General features: G+C 48.4%; 1 protein-coding gene across 2 annotated transcripts in view; it reads right to left on the bottom strand.

Moving 5' to 3' along the window:
• The window catches only part of TTLL6 (tubulin tyrosine ligase like 6), a 28,564-nt gene extending 23,575 nt beyond the window's left edge, over window positions 1-4,989 (bottom strand). For both annotated transcript variants that reach the window (XM_037033483.1, XM_037033485.1), the window contains exons 1-5: window positions 4,893-4,989; window positions 3,885-4,003; window positions 3,624-3,754; window positions 2,037-2,193; window positions 1,067-1,210 (exon numbers count right to left, since the gene is read on the bottom strand). In XM_037033483.1, the coding sequence (XP_036889378.1) occupies window positions 1,067-1,210; window positions 2,037-2,193; window positions 3,624-3,754; window positions 3,885-3,905 (453 nt within the window). In that variant the 5' untranslated portion in view covers window positions 3,906-4,003; window positions 4,893-4,989. The remainder of the gene's footprint in view (window positions 1-1,066; window positions 1,211-2,036; window positions 2,194-3,623; window positions 3,755-3,884; window positions 4,004-4,892) is intronic.
• Window positions 4,990-22,897: the final 17,908 nt, after the last annotated feature.

The following is a 22,897-nucleotide window of genomic DNA, read 5'->3' as shown; positions in this document are numbered from 1 at the left end:
GGTCCCGTTTCCCGTCTGTGCCCTCACACGGCCCCTGAGGCTTAAAGAGATGGAGAAGAGGGGGGAAGTCTCAGGGCTTACTGAAACTGGCAAAACTGAGGAAGTCAGAGGGGGTACCCGTAAGGGGGTACCTTACGGTGTCAGAAACTCCAGTTCCTCCAGAGACTGGGTGGTGCCCTGCCTGAGAGACACGTCAGGGGTGTGGAACTGCAGCCCGGGCTTTGCCGTCAGGCAGACTTGGCCTGGAGTCCCGGCTGATTTCTTCCTAGCGCTGTGACCTTGGACAAGCCCTTCTGCTCTCTGGGTTTCTGTTTCCCCTCTGTAAAGGGAGGTGATGATCCATCCCTATTTCTGGGGTCCCTGCGGAGGGCTAAAGGAAAGACTGTTTGCAACCCAGCACATGGTATAAGTGTTCAGCAAGTGATAGCCGAATCCATAACGTTTGCGAATGTGAATTTAAGTAGGATCTTTAAAAAAATTATTTATTTATCTTTAGAGGGGAAGGGGAGGAGAGAGGGAGAAACATATCAATGTATGGTTGCCTCTCCTGTGTCCCCTGCTGGGAACTGGCCTGCAACCCAGGCATGTGCCCTGACTGGGAATCGAACCTTGATCCTTTGCTTCGCAGGCCCTCGCTCAATCCACTGAGCTACACCAGCCAGGGCTGATTTTAATACTTTAGAATTTAAGACTTGCTTTATGGCTCTACATATGGTAAATTTTTAAAGTGTTTGCTTATGTTTGAAAAGAGTATGATTCTGTAGTTATTGGATATAATATTTTGTATGTGTATTATTAAGTCATGTTTTTTTCAATATTTATTTATTTATTTTTAGAGAGGGGGGAAGGGAAGGAGAAAGAGAGGGAGAGAAACATCAATGTGTGGTTGCCTCTCATGTGTCCCCCACCGGGGACCTGGCCTGCAACCCAGGCATGTGCCCTGACTGGGAATCGAACCTTGATCCTTTGATTCGCAGGCCCGCGCTCAATCCACTGGCTACACCTTAACTAGGATTTTTTATCATGCTAAGGGAGGAGGTCAAGGCGACGTGCCCCCTGAGCTCACCAGGTTTTCTGTGCAAGGGTGGGAGTAGGAGGTGGTGGCAAAGCGGGCCAGCCCCTCATTATACGTAAAAATCCGGAGAGGGTCACAGGAGGTCATCAGCACGTAAATTCGCAGGTCGAACTTGAACCCGTCAATGATAAAGGGCTGGGAGGAGAGAAGAGAAGCAACACAGGCATTGGAGGAGGAACTGGGACCTGAAGATCATCAGCGCCCATCTAGTTCTCATGGTGTCAGCTCCCATGCGGCCTCTTGTTAGAGAGTGCAGACTGAGCCAGAACTGGGGACAGGGAAGGGGGGTTGGGGCTCTGTGACCCACCACGAGGCCTCGAGGGAGTCACTAAACCACACTGTGCCTCAGTTTCCTATTCTGCCCAATGGCCTGAGGACCCACCTCTACAAGAACTCCCATCAGTTAAACAAAACAACATTACAAAGTCCTGCAATGAAGAGCACGCTGTCACCACCCAGGGCAACGATGTCATTGCAGCGCAGTAAGAGTGCTCCCCGCAGTGCTGACCTGAGCGCTGGCTGAGCTCCCCCCTCCACGCACACTTCCATAGGGCTCCCTCCCAGCATGGGCTAGACCGCTGTGACCTCTGACCTCCAGTCATGGAGAAGAGCGGGTCACCAAGATTTCTCCAGGACTTCTCTCCTCTCCCCAGTGAGCTGGGGCCTCCGCAGACCAAAGGCGCTCTCTCAGCCTTCGTCTGTTAGAGGCAAGGGGCCAGCCCGGCAGGGCCAGACCCGCGCACAGGGAGGGCTACCAGGAGGAGGAACACTCTGTCCCAGGCACATGTCACACCCCTGGTCAGAAGGCTTGGTCAGACAGAGCCCGAGGCAGAAGACAGGACTCGGCTTTACACCCTGCCCGCCCGCCCGCCCTCCGTTCCCTCATTTCCTATTCGGTCCAGTGGAGCTACAGCCGGAGGCCACTGTGGGGATAAAATAAACAATCGCGATGAAGAAGTACCTTTGAAATATAAAGCTGACAGATCATGTCCTCCCCCGGCTTGATTTCTCTCACCGTCCGCGTGATGAATATGCCTCTTCCTTGGCAGCCCGAATCCGGCTTACAGATGTACGTCTTATTTTTTCTTGACCTGCTGTAGTTCTGCAAATCTCCCCAGCTACCAGGACAGGGAGGGAACCAGATACACTTTTAGCTGGGGAGCGGTAAAAAGGAATGCTAGCTCTCTACTTAAAAAACAAACAAAAAGTAATGTGACAAAAGCCTTGCACTTGGTAAATAGATGCCCAGAGGTCCGGTGATCGGAGGGACACACACAGTGGAGAGGAGATGGGCTTTCGGAGGGAATTCGGGCCTGGATGAAACCCAGGCAGCGCTCCTTACCAGTGTAGCCCTTTGCAAGGACTTGACCTCTGTGGGCCTCAAGTCCGTCATCTGCACCATGAGCATAATGACGCCCATCTTGTCCCTGTCCTCATGCGGGCAGCGTGCTCACACATACCGCACACCCCATGACATCAGCCATGACCAGGGAGTTTGATTTTCTGGATCCGCAGAGCGGAGATCTGGCTCTGGCTCAGGCCCAGTGGTGCGGCCCTGGGTCAGTCTCTTGCCCTGCTCTGGGCTCAGCTTTCCCCCTTTAACATCTCCACTCCAGCTGGAGTGTGAGAGAGAACAAGCGTGTATTGTTTTGAACACGGTTTGCAGAAAGTATATTCAGAAGAAAGAAACCTAGTGAACTATAAGTCTCAGTCTTGCTCTATTTCTTGATTTGCCTTTTAACTCAAAGGAGCCTCGTGACCACGGGAGAAGTCACTCAACTGTGTCCTCGGTGGTGACAATACCTGGAGGCGCCTGTTGACTTGATTGATGGCAAACGCATTTCCTTCTAAGTTGCTGCTAAGCCCTGAAAGTTGTTCTAGGCAAGCGAGGAAGTCTGCAAACCCCAGAGCTCTGGGTTCAGGAAAGCACTGGGCAAAGAGGGAAGCGTGGGATTTCTCCAGGGCCTGTGCTATATGAGTATCGTTCTGATGGCGACACTCAGTGTCCCCTCCACCTCATCTCAAAAACCAGATTGCACTCGGTTTGTGTTCATGTCTTCTCATGTTTCTCCTGTTTCTTGGTGGGGTGATCCAGAGTATTTTATGTACCAGCAATGGATGTCCAGTTTCACTATGGCTAAAATGAGACCAGAGGTGGGGAAGCGCTGACCGCTGTCCATGGCACTGCCTTGGGACAGAGGTCAGGCATTCCTCCTTGCTCTTGACCCAGGCATTAACCATCATCTCTCTCCCTGCAGAAGTGCCCATGGTCCTTAAAAATCCAGAAACTACACAGTTAAAAGGCTGAAACAAGTTCAAAACCAACAGCTTTCGAAGTCAGGACTCAGTTCTCATCCCAACAGCAGGCTCAGGCTCCAAGGCACCCAAGGCCTAAATATCATCTAATTTTATAGGCAGAGCCTGGTGTTTTCTCAGCCTTGGCCACGCCCTGCATCCCTTCTCTTCCTAAACTGGAGAGAGATGGCTGATCCCAGGGGAAGTGGAATTGGGGCCAGCAGGGGATGAGGGAGCATAGGTTGGCACTCACTCGGCAGGAAGACACCAGGTCCGAGGGAAAAAGTGGAAATCTTTAGGGAACAACTTTAACATGCGGCTCATATTCCTGGCCAGCAAGTCCTTGCGACAGATTTCACTCATCCCCGGGAAGTGATTGATTTTCTGCAAAGGAAGCCAGAATCCATGAACAGTGGCGGACATGGCAGTACGTGTGAGAGCCCCTTGGGGGACCACGGAGACCCCACGAGGTAGATGCCACACTTTTGCTGAGAACCAGCTCTGACCCAGATACCTGGTAACTTTTCATTTCCATCACCCGCTCCAGTGACACAGAGAAGTCAGTCCAGTACAGAGTCCAGTCATCGCTTTCTCCTCCCTCTCGGAGGCCGTACTGCTGGGCAGCCCTGCGCACTGCCAAGGGGTTGGAGAAAGAAAGGCCTGTTAGCCCTGGGGACTGAAAGCCACCTTGCTCTGCCCGGTCACATCGCTGCTGTGAGAGAAACACAGAGTCAAAAGCTATTGAAGAAGACGCCCCGCCCCCCGCTCCCCCCCACAATCCCCATAGGTAGTTATCGGGGTGAATGTTTTATCTGCCCTGGCTCCCCCCCCCCGGCCAGGAAGTAGGGCTCTGGCTTTCCCCCAAACACGAAGCTCTGAATGTCCAGGGAATAGAAACCGAAATCCTTAACATCAGCCAGAGCCAAGTTTAATTAGTCAAGTGAGCTGGCAGGAAAAAAAATTACACAATATATTTCAAAACCACATACATGCTATGACACCCCTTTTCCCCCTGTCCCTGTTAGTACTGATAACTGATTCCAACACCAACTCAAATGCCTTCAGGGGCCTGGGAAGGAGAAGCGCCTGCAGTGGCCAGAGGAGTCAGGACCAGCCTAAAGCACATGAACTGGAAGTTAAAATAACGACGACTCCCTGCTCTGTAGTACAAGGTAGACCTGAAGGTCATGTCCAGCTCCCGGCCGGCCGGCCAGTGTGGAACCTGTGCCCTAAAACAGAGCCACTGGCTGTAGTAACGCTGCCTCCTCCGCAGTCGGATCCCCCCCATACCACGTACAAGCACCTGAGACAGCTGGAGGACACGTTACTGCGGCCGAACCCATGTTTTCTGGGAGTGAGCTTCCCAACACCCTCAAATAGTTAAAGGAGCTGAGAGAAGCAAAGAACAGGATTTGGAGACCCCCCTTTTTCATCCTCAAAAATACAGAGGAGTGACCCTTCCCAAGCCTTTGGGGGAATCCAGGGGGCCCCCATGGCAGATTCCTTGAATGCAGATGCTCACCACTCTCATATCGGCAGTTGGATAGATTGATCACCAATCATCTGGAAAAGAGAAAAAGAAAAGCGGCAAGACAGAGACCGACGCGCCTACCTGAACGGGAGAGGGCGTGCGGGGACATCCAGTCCCAGGTGGGGCCCAGCGACGCCTGCCCCTCCACACGCCACATTTTTCCAAAATAATAAAAGACAGTCTAAACGCAAACAGAATGAAGACTAGTGCAAAGTGTGGTTTTCGATTACATGCACCATTCTTGCATTCTATCAAACAGATGATCAAAAGGGGGTTCTTTTTGTGTGAACCGAGAGTGGTGTGGTTTTGAGGGTCGCATCAGTTTCTCTCTCCCCCCATGCGTCAGCAGCCAAGGCCCCCTTCCTCCCAGGTCCCTCCTGCGCTTACCAACGTGGATCCCCACTCCCCCTCTTTCAATCCTAACCTCTTTTTCTTCTTCTTCTTCTTGCTTTGCTGCTGCGCGTTCAGAAGCCCCCTGTGCGCCTCGGATTTCCCTCTCACAAAAGCCAGGGTGACGATTTCTTTCAGCTCTGCTACGGAACGGTTCTCCCTCTTTTCTGGCTCAGTCCCTTCCTTGCCTTCCAAAGGCTGACGCTGGAGCATCTCCCAGGACTAGGAGGAGACTCCGGGGAAATACTGGCCCCCCTGCTGGAAAGAGGGCAGAGAAAGCGGCAATTACTTGGATCCACCTGCAGGGGGACCCCCTCCCCCGCTCATGGGGGTGGTCCATCAATGCGGAGACTAAGCAACAGGTTGCAATTTATAAAATGCCACCACACCTCCACCGTTGGTGCAAGGCTCCAGAAGGGAGCTGGTTCTACCTTTTGCCACTGACTATAGCCTTAGGGACCCAGCCAGCCAGTCCCGGCCTTGGTTTTGCCCTCCTGGGGTTTCCACGAGCAGGCTATGGTGCTGCTCTGTATGGTACCACCTGATAAACAATCTTATTATTAGGGAGTGTCTGGAGACAGCCTCAGAAGCAAGCCTTGAGCCTTCTTAGGCGACGGCATCAGTCCCAGTGGGTGCAGATGAGGTGCTTTGAGGAGGTCTGTTAACTGTTTCCACACGGCATGAAACCTCCTGCACACAGTCAGGTGGCCTGAGGTGAGCAATGGGTGCTCACGCAGGGCAGGGCTGAGTGGCTGCTGACCCAGTGGGGTTCCGGGCAGAGCTCCAGAGACCCCCGACCACAGAGGAGCCTGTGGCATCTGCCCATACATCCCATTCAGAAGAAAAACAAGAGCAGCTGTCAAATACCTATGAGACAGTCCAGCAAAGTTCTCATTCCTCCATCCCTACAAAGACTTCTTCCATGCTTGCTTGAATTTCAAATATCAAGTCGTTTTTACAATGGTTTTTAACACCCTGCTTCACTAATCCTTAGGAAGGTGCTTTGTTTACCTCTGGGCAACCCAGAACTTCCCAGGCCCAAGGAACTGACTTTCTTGTTTTATTTATTTATTTATTTATTTATCTTTAGAGGGGAAGGGAAGGAGAGAAGGAGAGAAATATCAATGTATGGTTGCCTCTCGTGGGTCCCCTGCTGGGAACTGGCCTGCAACCCAGGCATGTGCCCTCACTGGGAATCGAACCGCGATTGTAAGGTTCGCAGGCCTGCGCTCAATGCACTGAGCTACACCAGCCAGGGACCAAGGAACTGACTTTTATCCCCGTCACACCCGAAGTTTCCACGGCCATCAAGGCTGTTTTCTGGTGGTCTCCCTGCCTCGCCTTGCCTCCTAAACCCTGCCGAGCTCCATACACCGTTTCATGCCTGCCTGCCATTGACTATCTGTTCTTCCCTCACGAACTCCTTGGCTTTTTGAAAAGACATTAATATCTTTATTATAATTTATGATTACCATTCTTGAAATACGGTAACATTAAAGAAAGTTTAGGATAGGGTAGGGAGAGGAATCACTTTAGCCTTCCTACCCTCACACGGCACCTTTGGCCCTCTTGGGTATTCTCTTTTATTCCTAATTTCTAAGCATAATTATTCTTATATAATTGTGACGATAATATATGATGAGTTTTGAATCTGCTTTTTGTCCACCTAATATCATATCCTAAACATCTTTTGGGCTGTGGCCAAGTATATATTTCTAGTCTTTTGTGGTTGTTAATAATACCCCGCTGAAGGGACCTGTCTGAATTTAATCAACAGTTGTCCCATGGTTGGCAGTGTAAATTGCCTCCGATTTTATTGTTACAGAAATAGCTCTGAAATGCACACTTTCGTGTAGAGAAGTCCTTTTACTTTTTAAGGATTATTTTCTTAAGATGTATATCCAGAACCAGGATTACCAGGTTAAGGACTATGAAAATCATGTCACTTATGAATAGTATGCATTTATCTCTTTATATCTCCATGTTGTTTCCAGAGGGATTCCACCACTTTGGGCCACAACCAGCAGCGCGCAGTAGCCACGGGCTCCCCAGAGTCACACTGTCTCCTGGGAGTCCCCACCCCTCTCTCCCCAAACCTGCTAATTCTAGACACTTTTTTATCCCTTACAGCTATGTTTCTGACATCACCACACCTTTCCACCTCTCTCTGCCCCTTTTCCAAACCAAAATTCGGGGGGGGGGGCTGTAACCTGTGAATAATTTAATAATAAACCTTTATGTGAGCTTTTCAAAGACTTGCCATATCTCTTGAATGCTCACAGCACCCCCCCCCCTTCCCGTAAGAGGGAGGCAGAATTATTAAGTCGGCCAAGGTTTGCCGTTGTTCCTCTCTCTTGCTGAAGAGGGCTGCCGCTCACACCCAAGACCCTTTATGGTCTGGGCGGGGAGAAAGGGTTGTGCAGGGTGCAGCTAACCGACAGAACCCAGGCCTTGAGAGTCGGTTTTTCCCAGTGAATAGGCACATTCTTGGCAACGTCCAAGAGGGCTACAGCACCTGAAATTTTCGCCTCAAGCTGCTCCCTTCCTTCCAGGTAAACAGCCAGGTCCACAACCCTGGCCCTCCACGGCGACGCCTGTTTACCCAGCCCTTGGGGAGGAGTGGCCCCGTGGACCTAAAGGTTAATGGTAACCTGAGGAGAGAAAACAGACCCTGAGTTTGGCCTCCGGAATCATGCGTTGTCTTTGCCCTTTTGCAAATTCTTGCTCAAGTAGTAAGAACAAGTCATGGCTGCTTATATTTGTCTGCCCCAAAGAGGAGAACAACAAATAGCTAACTCCTACAAGAGAGAGCCTCGGGCACATACAGCAAGAAAGTGAGCCAAGTACTTTTAAAGGAACCGGTTCACTACAGCATTCTTGCCCACCTTTCCCTGAGCCACCGTGATGGCTCCTGAGACAGGTACAAGAAGGCAGACAATGGTCATTGCCACATGTGACCGTTTTCACTCTGTCTTTGGTCCCCTGGTTTCTCTGCCCCCAGTCTCTCCTTCCTGCTTCATGCCAGAGGCTAAATTCTGCCAGCTTCTCTCCAAAGTCTCCGGAGAGTGTCTTGCAGAAACGCTGCCTACTGGGGTTTGCATCCTGAGTGCAGTCTGCAGAAACATTTACTCCGCCAATAACAGTGTGCCGTTCTTGTTATAGCTATTAAATAGTATTTACCGGTAACCAGAAAATGTGGATTTTTTCCATAGAAATCCAGATTTCCATGTCTTTCAGGAAAATGGGTCCCTACGGTCTTATGTCAGCAAAAAACAGAGCTAAAGAATGGCTTCCTTTTTGGACATTTTCCCAGTTCACCCCAGTCCCTAAGATTCCCTGCGGTCTCTCTGATACGGAAGCCCAGTCATTGTCTTCCTCGCAGTAGCATTGAGAGGGAGGAGACACGTTTGTACGCTCAGGCCACTTCTCTCGTGCAGGCGGCTCACCCGGCCCTGGAGACACACCCAGAGGGACCTGGCCTCCAAGCAGCAAGGAGTCAGAACCAAACCTGCTTCCCCCAGGGCTGGACCAAGAGCATTTTAACACCCCCGTTTTTCAGACCAGGAATTCTATCTGACCTGGCCGAAGCCACACCCTCGCAGTCTTCTCAGATGTGGACCTTACTAGCCTCTACCAGATCTTCTTCCCCAGCCTCAGCGACCAGTCACTCCCTGCTAGCCTGGGCCTTCCCAGCTCCTCTCCTGCCTTCCAGATTAGGTCAAAAGGAATCTTTAGCCTTGAGGAATCAAAGGACGCAAGGCCACAGATTCAAAGGACAAGGCCTAAAGAAGATGCGAAGAATGAAGGGGTTGCTACCGGCATCCTGAGATATACATACATCCCAGTGTAAGGGCCTCTGCAGTTAGAGATATGACTTTAAATCACGTGCTAGCCCTGGCTGGCGTGGCTCAGTGGATTGAACACCAGCCTGTGAACCAAAGGGTCACTGGTTTGATTCCCAGCCAGGGCACACCATGTTCCTGTTCAGGGGGGAGGCACACCAGAGGCAACCACACATTGAAGTTTCTCTCCCTCTCTTTTTCCCTCTCTTCCCCTCTCTGTAAAAATAAGTAAAATCTTTTAATATATACAATAGCCCTGGCTGGTGTAGCTCAGTGGATTGAGTGCGGGCCTGCGAACCACACGATCGCAGTTCAATTCTCAGTCAGGGCACATGCCTGGGTTGCAGGCCAGTTCCCAGCAGGGGACTCACGAGAGGCAACCACACATTGATATTTCTCCCCCTCTCTCCTTCCCTTCCCCTCTAAAGATAAATAAATAAAATCTTTAAAAAATATATGAAAAAATAAATAAAAAGTAAAAATATATACAATAAAAATAAATCATGTGCTAAAAAGTAGCTGTAGTGAAGTGGCTAAGAAATCACATTCTGCCTGGATTTATGGCCCCAGCTATTCCACTTCCTAGTTGTGTGACCTCAGGCTACTTCACTTCCCTCCGCCTTAGTTTCTTCCTCTGTCCAATGCTTCATCGCAGTTACGGAAATTAAATGAGTTAATTCATTTGGGTCAATAAAAGATGCTTAGAACAGTGCCTGGCACATAGTAGGTGCTCACTAAACACTATCTATCACCGGCTGTGAGGTCCTGGACTGAACTCCCTGATGGGAGTTCTCAGCTCCTGCCACAGTGTCAGACACCTAGCAGCGGTCCTTGGGCTTCTCGAATGAATGAACTGGAGGAATAAATGAATACGTGAACTAATCTTGCCTTTCTAAGGTTCATTTTCCTCATCTAGGTAATAGCAGTGCTGCTAAATAACATTTAGCAGTAAATAACATTTTTAAGCCCTGGCTGGTGTAGCTCAGTGGATTGAGCGCGGGCCTGTGAACCAAAGGATTGCAGTTCGATTCCCAGTAAGGGCACATGCCTGGGTTGCAGGCCAGTTCCCAGCAGGGGATGCACGAGAGGCAACCACACATTGATATTTCTCTCCCTCTCTCCTTTCCTTCCCCTCTAAAGATAAATAAAATCTTTAAAAAATAACATTTTAAAAAATTGTGGACCACCCTGGTCACTATGGCCCAGTTGGTTGGAGCATTGTCCTGTAACCAAAAGGCTGAAGAGTCAGTTCCCAGTCAGGGCACATGCCTAGGTTGTGGGTTCAATCCTGGATCCAGGTGTGTGTTCCAGGTCCAGGCGCATTCGGGAGGCAACCAATTGATATTTCTCACACCAGTGTTTCTTTCTCTTGCTTCCTCTTTCCCATCTTCTCTCTCTAAAAGCAATGAAAAAATAAATCCTCAGGTGAGGATAAAAAAAATAAAATAAAATAATTATGGACCTTGGGTCCTCTCATATAGCGGGCCCATAAAACACTTAAGTTCCATTTATTTGTAACAGTAGCTACTATTTTCAACCTACTTACAAAATAATAAGCATTATAGGAAAGCATTTATATGCTTACTGTCTCATCCTCATAATATCATATCATAGATATTATTTTCAACCTATTACAGATGAGAAGAGAGAAGACTAAGCCACAGAGACAGTAAAGTTAGAGGCAGAGCTGGGATTAGAACCCAGGCCTGTCTGACCCCACAGCCTTTTCTCCCTCCATGCTCCATCCGCCACTGCCTTTCCCTCTCTGTTCATCACCCATAAATCGTACAACCATTGAGTGAAGCAGCTGATGTCCTGGCTGTCTGAAGCTGTCTTGGTGACTTTCATTCATTCGGAACCAGTCAGTACCACATCATTTTCCTGAAGGCCAACCACTTCTAAATTTCCTCCTCCATTAGTGGCTTGGGTCTCCCAGACTCACCATAACTTGGAAGCAGCTCTATCGTTTCTACTTTGTCTTTATTTTTCACTCCACTTCTTTCCTTTTACCAACATCAACAGTGTACCAGGGCTCTTAGGGTGTAGCTAGAACATATTCTAAGCTCTTATAAAGTTCCTGAATAGTACAGCTGGGAGGGACCTTGGAGACTGTCTAATTCAACCTGTTTAATTTTTAGAGGAGGATTTGACTTACAAAAAGCCAGAAAGCAAGTCAGTGGAGCCAGAAATGAAACCGCAGCTTTGTGACCCTCTACATATCGTTCTATTATGCTGGATTAGTAGGCAGGCAACATGGACCAAATAATTTGGGGAGTTTAAAAAAGAAGACTAAGTTAGGATGCCAATGTAGCAAACATGGTAAATACCATCTTATTAATGACACAAGGCACATTCAGTTCATCTTTTCAAACAGGATAGTTAATACAGTGAAAAACTCCTCATGTTTTCTTGCATTCTAGAAAGGGATTTGATCTTGGGATCTTCCAAGCCAGAGGCTGCCAACCGAAGCCTGAAAATTACCTTCACTGGCCACCAGGGGGAGGAAATGAGCGCTGGGATGGCTCCATGCAAACACACTCCGGGCTATACCTGTTGACTACTCTTTGTGCCCATGGAGGTGGTGCCAAAGGGTAAAAAACGTTTAGTGCTTCCTTTTGCAAGACTGAATTAATAGTGTCCCGTGAGCGGGAGGGAAGAACCATCTGATTAAGAACAATAGGGGAACATGTTTCAAGTTTTAGCCAAGTCTTTTCATCCTGACCTTCACAGCCTAAACTTTTCTTCCCGTCTGCAGAAATAAATAGAGAACTGAAGAACTCTCCCACTGGGTCTGCCTGTGACTTCTTTCTCTTCCCCCAAACAAGTTTTCCCTCCACCACCCCCCCGTTTTTATCTTTTGATCTCATTCCCCTACGAGAAGCGCCCCTCTGCGGGCTTTTGGGGATCAGCTCTTTGAAAAGGCTGAAGGGGATCAGGGTGGGGGCAAGAGGTGGAGGGAAGAGGTCTGCTTACAGACTTGCTTTCAGATTTGCCTCTTTGACACGGTGTATCCCAAGAAGCCCAATACAGAGGTCCCCCCATTATTCGTCGTTTTGCTTTCCACGGTCAACTGAGGTCTGAAAATACTAAATTTCCCCAGCCATCGACATCATCTGCTCCTGACCCTCAACCATCCACATCGTCATTGCTCAATGTTCCACTTTCTAGGTTTCGTCAAAAAGCTAGTAGTAACCTCACACTACATCACAATGCCTACCTCGTCGACCTCATTTGGTCTCACCACATAGGCATTCTATCAAATCACCTCATCACACGAACGGTGAGTACCGTACAATCAGATATTTTGAGTGACCACATTCATATAACTTTTGTTACAGTTTATTGTTAAAATCTTTCTATTATCAGTTATTGTTGTTTGTCTCTTACTGTGCCTAGTTTGAAAATTCAACTTTGTCAGAGTTGTTTGTAGAGGAAAACACACAGTTCACAAGGGTTTGGTACTATCTGTGGTTTCAGGCATCCACTGGGGGATCTTGGGACAAATCCCCTGGAGAGAAGGGGGGTTACTGTAATGATCTCCTCCCCCATTCTCCATCTTCTCAGTGATTACAGGATCACCGAGAAGATTAAAACCTTCTTATCTAAAAGCTGTTTTGAGTTTTGATGCCGGCAGGATCAGATAGGATGCCTTTTATGGTTTCGGCTTCTACTCTGGCCAGCCTTCTCATTTCAGCAGGGCTTGAAGGAGTCAGTAGCAAACTGTGCTAAAAAGGAAGGGATGGGGTCACCCAGTTGCTCAAGGGCTTTGCCAGTAAGAAGTGCTGAGAGTAATGTATAGCATAGAAACTATACTCAGTAATATTGTAATAGCCCTGACTGGTGTGGCTCAGTGGATGGAGTGATGGCCTACGAAATTAAGGGTGGCCCGTTCAATTCCCAGTCCGGGCACATGCCTGGCAGGCCAGGTCCCCAGTGGGAGTTGCGCAGGGAACAACCACACACTGATTTTTCTCTTCCTCTCTTTCTCCCTCCTTTCCCCTCTCTCTAAAAATGGGCAAATAAAATCTTGAAAAAATTAATAATAATAATATCATAATAACTTTGTGTGGTGGCAGATGGGCACTAGACTTACCACAGCAGTCACTTCCTAAGGTATATAAATGGTGAATCTCTATGTTGCACAACTGAAACTAGCATAATAGTGTATGTCAATTATAAGTTTAAAATAAATTAATTAATTTTTTTAAAAAGTGTTGAGCCCTGGCTGGTGTGACTCAGTGGACTGAGCGCCATTCTGCGAACCCAAAGGTGGCCAGTTTGATTCCCAGTTGGGGCACATGCCTGGGTCATGGGCCAGGTCCCCAGTGTCGGGGAGTGGGGCGAGGGGGCAAGAGAGGCAACCACACATTGATGTTTCTCTCTCTTCCTCCCTTCCCCTCTCTCTAAAAATAAATAAATAAAATCTGTAAAAAATAAAAAATGAAAGTTCTGAGAATGACTGGCCACGTTCGCTGAAAACAAAGAGAATCCTGCTGAATCAAATGCCATCTTTTACTCTGCCAGAAACGGAGGAATTCCACAAGCCTGGAAGATGCAATTTCCAGAGCAAGCTCATGCCCAGCCGTTTTCTCCGCAACACTCAGTGGATCCCTAGCACAGGTGAATCTGGATCTATCCTAGCTCCGGCACATACTGGAAGGGTGACCGTGGGTGAGGAACTGGGGCTCTTGTCCCTCAGTTTCCTCATAAGTAAAATGAGGGTAATATTCAGTGTTTTAAAGATTACATAATTAAACATTCCTTAAAGCAGCGCTTGGTTCAAAAATAAGGGCTATATTGTAAAATGAAAATATAATGGTGGGACTGGTATATGTATTAAATAACACGGAAGTGCCTGCTCCCTTCCTCCTCACCCCCACCCGGCCCCCCGTATATGTTACACTTTCCCTAGGATTCACATCCCCACAGAGAACTTTCCTCAAGCCTCAACGAACGTTCCTTCAGCAGGGTGAGAAATAACAACTGGCAGTGAGAGAAAAAGAGGGGGAAAGGGCTGGGGGAACTTGCAGAGGGCTATGCTGGCCGTGAAAAACTCAAGTGTCTTTCCGGAAGGTGTCTCCAGAAAAAGGAAGAAAGGTGATCAAGGGAAGGGCATAACGATGGGGACAGAGCAGACGGAGAGAGTGTGCGAATCCCGGAGATCTCTGGTATCTAAGGGACAGCTCCCTGGGCGGCACTGGTTTGGGAAATCGAGTGTGGGCAGAAAGAGAGGGTTCCCCCGGAGATACGTGAGGACAGGAGGGCGTATGAGCTGGAAAAGCAGGGCCGGTGTGCGGGCAAGGTCCTGGCATGTAGTCTTGAGGTTGAGAAAAGAGAGTGAGGGTATTTTGGCAGTAAGCTCCAGTACAGGGTGGGAAAGTGGGCCAGCGCTACTGAGACCGGCTGAGAAGAGATAGGCTAAGGAGCCCAGGGGAAGCTGGGGACGTAAGGGTGAGTGGCTTTGGCTCCCTGGAGTGGAACGCTACCAGGGAAGGCAGAAGAATAGCCCTGGGGAACTGGGCCCGGTGGGGGACACCGGGGGCGTGTAGAACCAGGTTTTCGGTGGGGAGGCACTAGGAAGCCGCGATCTGGGGCCAACACCTGGCTTTGGGGGGCTCTTACCCACGACTCTTACTCCCCCGTGTCGCCCCGGCTCTGCGGGCCCCGGTCGCTCGCCAGCACACTTGGCGGACCCCCTCCTCGAAGGGTTGAGACACGCTCCCATTGGCTGCCGAACAACCCCTAACCCCGACCCGCGCTCTATCTACCTTAGGGTCCTCCCGGGCCTCATATTTGCATATAGGGCTTTCCAGGTCTTCCATTGGCCCTTGAGGTGGGCTGCCAGGCCCCCCTCCCGCAGCCAATTAACTGCCCCTGTGCTTTGAGAGGGAAGCTTGGGAGGTTGTCACGGGAGACGCGGAGGACGCTGGGTGGCGCTTCCGGAGCGCGGGGCTAAGTCTACCGCTCGCCCTCCGCGGGTTCTGACCTTCCCAGTGCGGTCCACCGCTATGCTCGCCATCGGGGAGTCGTACGCAGGCGCGGATCCAAACCGTCTGGTTCCCGAGCTCCAGCTCCGCGGGGTTGCGCTGTACTTAGACCCTCGGGGAGCAAGAAGCGCTAGGCAGAGAGCGTTGGATGGGGACCCACGTCAAAATCTCAGGCATATTATTACCTGTGTAACCTCGGGCAGTTAATGTGATTTCTCTGACCATTAGCTTCTTTAACTGTAAAATGGGTATCGCAAACTTATAATGAACCGCTCAGCTTTTTCAATTCATGACCACTCCCAACAGAGTGTTAAGGTCGTGGCTCCTCAACTGACCTAGCCAGTAACAGAGGGCCGCCCCAGCCTAGGAGGTCTTGTCTTCTCACGGCAATATGTTGACTGTTCTCAGGCAGGTGTGGAATCAGAGTAGTGACTGGATTCAAATAATTGTAGTTTCCTTCGCTTTCTACCTGTGTCAACGTAAGAAACGTCCAACCCTGTGGAAAATCTTAATGAGTTTATTTGGGCCAGACTGACGACAATTGTCAGGAAGCAGATCTCACCACGGATTGAGAACATGCTTCGGAAAAGGGCAGTTTTACCGCTCATTTTGTACATCAGAATCAGAGGGAAACTATAAGGGTGATAGATTAGGGAGGAAGGAGGAAGCAAAGGGGGCAAATCTCGAACTGGATAAAAAGTGAAACGAATAGACACATACTTCCTTTACAGGGGTGGGTATACAACAGTTAACAAGATAACAACCATGGGGGGGTTGTGTCTCTGCCCTGTGAGCGTTTGTGCCCTGAGGCTCCTGGGAAAAGGAAATGACCCTGAGGTTCCAAAGGTATGCTGCAAGACAATAGACAGGCTCCATTAAGGTAAAGATTGACCTTTGTCAGGGAAGAAACGGGGACTAGGACCTGACTACGTGCCATGACTCATTTTTAATTAGAAAGTTTTCATTTCAGACCATTCCATGTGGCCACTTTGGGTCTCTGAGTTTGTATGGCCACCATGTAGGCCTCCTCTGAGCTTGTCAGGTTTAGCATGTGGCCTCTTTTTCACCCACACCTGTCTAAGCCCAGCTTCCTACCTGCCAAGGATTGGCAGCCAGTAGAGTTGTTCCCGCCTAGGTTATCTCAGGGTTGGTGAAAGAGCACACAAAAAAATTGACTTTAAATTCCCAAACCATAGTGATTTTAGAAACACACTTAGGACCGAGCCCAGGATTCTCTTTGCTTGTATCCAACCCTCTTCCTTCTCGAGAATTTTCCAGATGCTTCTTTTGATGCCAGTGAAATGTAGCCCCTACTGTGAAAAAGAATTATTTATTCCCAAAGAATAAGATTTACATAAGACTACAGATCATTACTTTCTTTTGAGGATAGAAAGCTTTTCCGGCAGTTGAGGGGAGACACCCAAGGAAGAGAAACAGGCCTTTCTCGGGGCATCTCCAGTCTAAAGGACTCATGGAAAAAAGGCAAGATTCACGTCTCTGATGAGCTGGTCCAGGAAGATTTCCTAGAAGGTGTAAACTTTTACCACATTCGTGGGGGATATTGTGTCCCGCGAGTGTGCCCAGGGCGTCAGGCTGTGCTGTGATAGGACACCAGTGAAATTGCAGATGAAGGGACTAAAACAATCCTCCAGAATAGTTTTTACTTTGAAATGAAAACATTTGAGCTACAGTAGACACAGAAAGAAACCTTATCTGAACTTCCCTTATTTAAGAGTCAACTCCCACAACCCCCATCTCCAGAGAGATCTCCAGTCAGACTCAACACATGGACGTTCCGAAAAACTCTGTGTAAACAAGTCTCACTGGAGCCTGGATGTTCCGAAAAACTCAGTGTAAACAAGTCTCACTGGAGCCTTCCTCGCTTCCAAGCCCTACACCACCACCACGACCCTTATTAAGCTGATGTGTAAACCTTCAGCCCTAGCTACTTGGGGAGTTACTAAGTGCTCTCATATGCATATAAATAAACTTAATTTGGGGGGACCTAAATTGGTAGAGGGAAAATTTTCCTCCCTATACCCAACGCTGCCCCTTTACCAGCTGATCTGCCCAGGCAGGAGGCTAGAGGCAAAGGCATGGCTTGGCCCCAGGAAGACACAGAAAGGTTCAGCCTGTGGGGCAGGAGATGGAATCAGTGGCCCATCTGCTGCCCTTCCAGAAGCCGCTACCATCCTGTCTTCTTTCCTCTTCCCTTTTCCTCCAGGTGGCCCCAGGCTACCTTGCCCTTCCCCCTCTCCAGGGCCCGGGGGCCCAGTTGACTGTCATCAACTGGCCACCCAGCAGATGCTTCCCTAAGACCAACTGTCCCAGCTCTGTTCTCCTCCCCCTCCCCACCTTTCTCTTTCCCTAGTGTCCTACCAATCTGCCCTGCCAAGCTCTTGCTTTGTGGTCTCTGGTCCCTCTGGAGTGATATTGTGATGGAAATGAAGGAGAGGATGCGGAAGGGAGGGGCAAAGATTTACGGTTTCCATTAAAATCCCTGACAACCGATTATTTATGAAAGGACTGGCTGCACTGGGAGCTAATAGGCCAGAGTCTGGCACCACTGGCCTTCAGGGGTGATGACAGGGACAAACACAGGGTGCACAGTAAAGCTGCCAAAGCCGTAGTGCAATGCAAAGCAGGCCTGAGCCCCCATCAGGCATTCCCTCCAGGGCCGGACAGGGACAGCCAGGAAACCAGAGAGCATTCGTGACTTGAGCCAGGCAAAACAGAAAGCTCTAGCTGGCACTCCACCTGGCAATCACAGGGCCTTTCTGAACCCGAATGTGAAAGGTTTAAGCAATGTGTTGGCGGGCATGTCCTTCTGGTCCTTGAAAAATGTGGACTGTGTCCCCTCCTCTGAGCTTCAACTCAGAGGCAAGAGTGTGGGGGGAAAAAACAAAACACCCAGGTTTGAAACTCTTGTTTTCACGGTCTTTCTGTTCCTTAGGCACCCACCTGACCAAATAAATACTAACAGGATAACAAAATCCTCAGAAGGTTGTTTGCTCCACAGTTGACACACAGTCTCTATTTCTCAGTTTGGGACTCTTGAGCGCCCCCTGCTGCTGCTCCTCTGAAGCAAGGTCCCTCCTAGAAGCCCTTCCTGGTACAAAATATGCACGGGGGTGGGGGGGGTGGGGGAGGGAGTGGAAGTGAGGCAAAGATGCTTAGTTAGATTTTTCTAAATTACTATTTTTGCTTTTAAGTCTGCAATGTATGACGGAACGTTGTAGACCTGTGTATAATCACAAATCAGGAGTCTTGTTAAATCAGAAGGGATCTTAGAAACACCCTGGTATTTCTCTTATTTTCAGATGAGAAGAGTGAGGCTCAGAAACAAGTGTGGCTTCACGAAGGCCTTGCGGTGGGTTCGTAGAGCACGCTTCTTCCTTCCTTCACACACTTAGTTCTGTTCGTGGGGAGACAGAAACAGACGTTGCTGCCCAGCGCCGCCTTTGAGTTCTTCGTTTTGACCCATTTTGACCCGTATCCGATGGGTCTGAGAGCGCCCCCGGAAAATAGAGCTGCTGGGCCACTAGCAATGGAGCTCCCAGGCTTCCGTTTTGACCTTGTCCTTTTTCATCTTCCCTTTGCCTGCTGGGGAAAACAGCTTTTCCTGAACGATGCTGCTCATGTTGTGGTCAGGGCATCCGTTTCCGAGTGTGGATCAGGCTCTTGGAAACAAGTTCCGTAGAAAGGACCCAGGCCTTGGCTGGTATGGTTCAGTGGACTGAGTGCTGGCCTGCGAACCAAAGGGTCACGGGTTCAATTCCCAGTCAAGGCACATACCCGGGGGTGCCAGCCAGGTCCCCAGGAGGAGGCACACGAGAGGCGACCACACATTATTTCTCTGCCTCTCTTTCTTCTTCCCTTCCCCTCTGCCTAAAAATAAATAAGTAAAATATTTAAAAAAGGAAATAAATGTTAAGAGAATCTTTTAAAAAGGTAAATCCATGACTCAGACAGATACAACAATGAGCATGTGTTAGAGACTTAAGTGATTCAATGAGGGAATTAGATAGAAGGTTCAGCTACTTCAAAACAAGCAGCTGACTGCGAAGAATTGCAAATAGAGGCAAATTGGTTTCTTCCTTAAAGAAAAGAGGGTAACAATCAAACCTCTATCACCTCAGAGAAAAATAGTTGGTTGTCTAGCAATTAGGTACAGTTTACAGAGTTACAAAGTAATTCCCATGGAATTGATTTTGAATCAATTAGTTTTGAATCAGCTAATTTTCAACAATTTTTTCTCTTCAGGCAACAGTCTTAAAAACATGGGTGGGATGTTTGGGGGATCTTGTTTGTTTGTTTGTTTGTTTAATGTAATTTTTTAAGATTTTATTTATTTATCTTTAGAGAGGAAGGGAAGGAGAGGAGAGAAACATCAATGTATGGTTGCCTTTCATGAGCCCCCTGCTGGGAACTGGCCTGCAACCCAGGCATGTGCCCTGACTGGGAATCGAACCGCGGTTGTTTGGTTCGCAGGTCCACACTCAATCCACTGAGCTACACCAGCCAGGGCTTTTTTTTTTTTAATGTAATTTTTAAAAACAAAGATATTCATTCCAAATTTTTGAAGGGACCATTGCAAACATCTTTACATATTAAGATTCCTGCCCTGGCTGGTGTGGCTCAGTGGTTTGGGTGTCGTACCGCCAATCAAAAGTACCTCATACCAAAAGGTTGCCAGTTTGATTCCCTGTCAGGGCTCCTGCCTGGGTCGTGGGCCAGGCCCCCCACCCCCGTTGGGGGCATGTGATTGGCAGCTGTACAAACGTTTCTCTTGCACGTCCATGTTTCTCTCTGTTCCTTCCCCTCTCTCTAAAAATAAATAAATACAATCTTTTTTAAAAGAGTATTAAGACTCTCTAGAGTGTTTCCTTGGCGACTTTGTTTGCCAGTGCATTTCAGAAATGTGATTGCGTGAGGCACCCCAGCTCCTGTTTCTCCGGAAGTTTATAAAAACCACACATGACCTGAAAACACGTACAAGCCCAATGGTATCTCCAGCTAATTGGTAGTCTCCTTCCCATTGCTTGTCCAATCTTCCTCTTTGTCCAACCTGGACATGGAAACCATCTGGACTTCGTAAGTGATAAAACTGCACAATCTGGGTGGTTACAGAGGCAGCCAGCTTCAGAGAGCAAATTTCTTTCATTTTCTTTTTCAGTGGAGCTGAGAGGCCACAGGCCAGAGTCACTGCTGCTGGGCAGCACTGGGCTGCACTGGGCAGCACGGGGGCTCAGGGCAAAGGTGAAAGTAGCAGCCGTTGCTTGGGCCCCTTCTGCCAGGCTGCCTCCTGCATCTTCCTCCCCGAGTTCACACCCCAGTTACCCGACGCTATAGGTCTGCCCAAGCCAGGACAGTGATAACATATGGCTATGGAAATTTAAATTCTATAAACAACCAGTTGCCAGTTGCAAAAGCCACATTTCCGCAGGTGTTCGTGTTTACTGGATCAGCTGGCACAGGTATTGAACGTGTCCGTCATTGCAGAGAATTCTACCTGAGAGCCCTGCGGTAGGTGAGCACTCCCTCCCTCCATCTCAGATTTCTCTCCCATCCTTTTTCTGCTTGCCACGCTTGTTGCTTGTTATTCAAATAAATCATATGTCACCTCTGACAGTGACTCTCTCTTTGACCAAACTTTAGTTAGGTTCCTCTGAGCCCTTTTCTCATCTAGGCCTCAACTCAGGGCTTCTGCGTCTGTTCTTGCCAAGTCCAATTTTACTAAAAGTCTTATGTTAGTTTAGAGAGAATCCTCTCCCCTTGACGTATGATCAATCCCTCCTAGCCTGCCTTCAGCAAGAGTCCTATTAAGCCAAGGCCCTGGCTGGTGTGGCTCAGCAGATTGAGCGTGGGTCTGCAAACCAAAGCGTTGCAGGTTTGATTCCCAGTCAGGGCACGTGCCTAGGTTGCAGGCCATCCCCGCAGTAGGGAGTGTGGCAACCGCACATTGATGTTTCACTCTCCTTCTCTCTCCCTCCCTTCCCCTCTCTCTAAAAAGAAATAAATTTAAAAAATTTAAAAATTCTATTAAGTCAGTTTAGCAAAAATCCACCCTACCTTCTTAGTAATAGTTCATCCACTGACCCCTTTACTTGGCTTGATGGCTGTAAGTCCCAGCTTGCCCTTACTGTATTTGAGTTGAGCGCAATCTCTCTCTCCTATTGTAATGTCCCTATTATATAGTCCTGAATAAAGGTCTTCTTTCTATTTTAATAGGCTTCAGAATAATTTTTTCTTTTCATACCTCTTTTATGAAACCTTCCTCCTTGCCCCTAGGAAAAATTCATTCTCTCCTCTCTTTGCACTCTGTGAATTCCTCTCCCAAAGCCAGCATCATGTGACATTATGCTCATTTACACATTTGTCTTTTTTTACGGATTGTTGAACTCTCATGAAAAGTACAGTGAGTGCAGCGATTAAGAATGTGCAGTCACTGGAGTCTGAATATGGGGCTCAAAGCTTTCTGATGGAACTTACTAGCTGTGTGAGCTTGACCAAGTAACCTTATGTTTCTAAGCCTCAGTCTCCTCATTTGTCAAATGGAGATAATGAAAGTGCTTTCCTGCCCTGGCCAGTTGGTTGGACATCATCCCACAAATTGAAAGGTCACTGGTTCGATTCCCCACAGGGCACATGCCTGGGTTATGGGGCCAGGTCCCCCGTTGTGGGCAGGTGAGAGTCAACTGATCAATGTTTCTCTCTTATATCAATGTTTCTCTCCCTCTCTTTCTCCATCCCCTCCCCTCGCTCTAAAATAAATAAATAAAATAATAATGAATAATGAAAGTGCTTTCCCTGCAAAGATCGAGTGAGATAATTCGTTGTTTCAGGCACAGAGTAACTCCCCTCCCCCAACCCCACCCCCAGTCTTTGACTCCAATCTTAGCAGTCGAAGATAGAAGAAGGAAATTTTCTCTCTAGGTCTGAATATCAAGTCCCATTCCTTTAACATCCAGGGTTTTTTTAAAGATTTTATTTATTTATCTTTAGAGGGGAAGGGAAAGAGAGAGGGAGAGAAATATCAGTGTATGGTTGCCTCTCGTGGACCCCTCGCTGGGAACTGGCCTGCAACCCAGGCATGTGCCCTGACCGGGAATCGAACCGCGATTCTCTGGTTCACAGGCCCACACTCAATCCACTGAGCCACACCAGCCAGGGCAACATCCAGTTTTAAAAGGGTTGTACTTGCAACCTCCCCTTGACATTTCCATTGGAGATAAATCAGACTAATCTTTTTTATTCTACGCTATGAAATTTAGCTCCCCCAAACATCAACAAAACTATCTGTTGATAAGACACAACTGAGTTTCTTCGTACCACAATAAGGAAGAACACTACCCTGGCATAGCCGTGATGGTGGCTCAGAGGTGACAGGACAAAGTTGTGGGATTGAGACTTTAAAGTTTAGCTTTGGGAAGGGTGGCAGGACAGGAATCGATTAGGGTTGGATAAGGTCATGATATCATAGTTTAGGATTGGTGGACACAGCCAAGCAAGGATTTTGAAAACAGGGTTCTCAGAGTGTCCAGAACTGCCACATGATGCTTTCTATTGAAGAGCTGATGGCTTTCTTAGAAAGTTTCTAAAATGAACAATAGATTTATCTGCATTTTAAACTTCCAGTCCAGAGCGTTGTAAAATAGTTGTGTTAATGTAGATAGTAAGCTGAGTGGGTGTAGAAAGTGTCAGCTCTCAGTGCTTGTAAAAGATAATAAGGAAAATGAAAGGAAATGTTATCTGGGATACTGACTGCCCTTAACCC

This window comes from Sturnira hondurensis, unplaced genomic scaffold (assembly GCF_014824575.4).
Source record: "Sturnira hondurensis isolate 20B ecotype Veracruz unplaced genomic scaffold, ASM1482457v3 Scaffold0021632, whole genome shotgun sequence".
Lineage (NCBI taxonomy): Eukaryota > Metazoa > Chordata > Mammalia > Chiroptera > Phyllostomidae > Sturnira > Sturnira hondurensis.
Note: the sequence above shows the minus strand (reverse complement) of the source record. Positions and strands in the feature narration are given on the sequence as shown.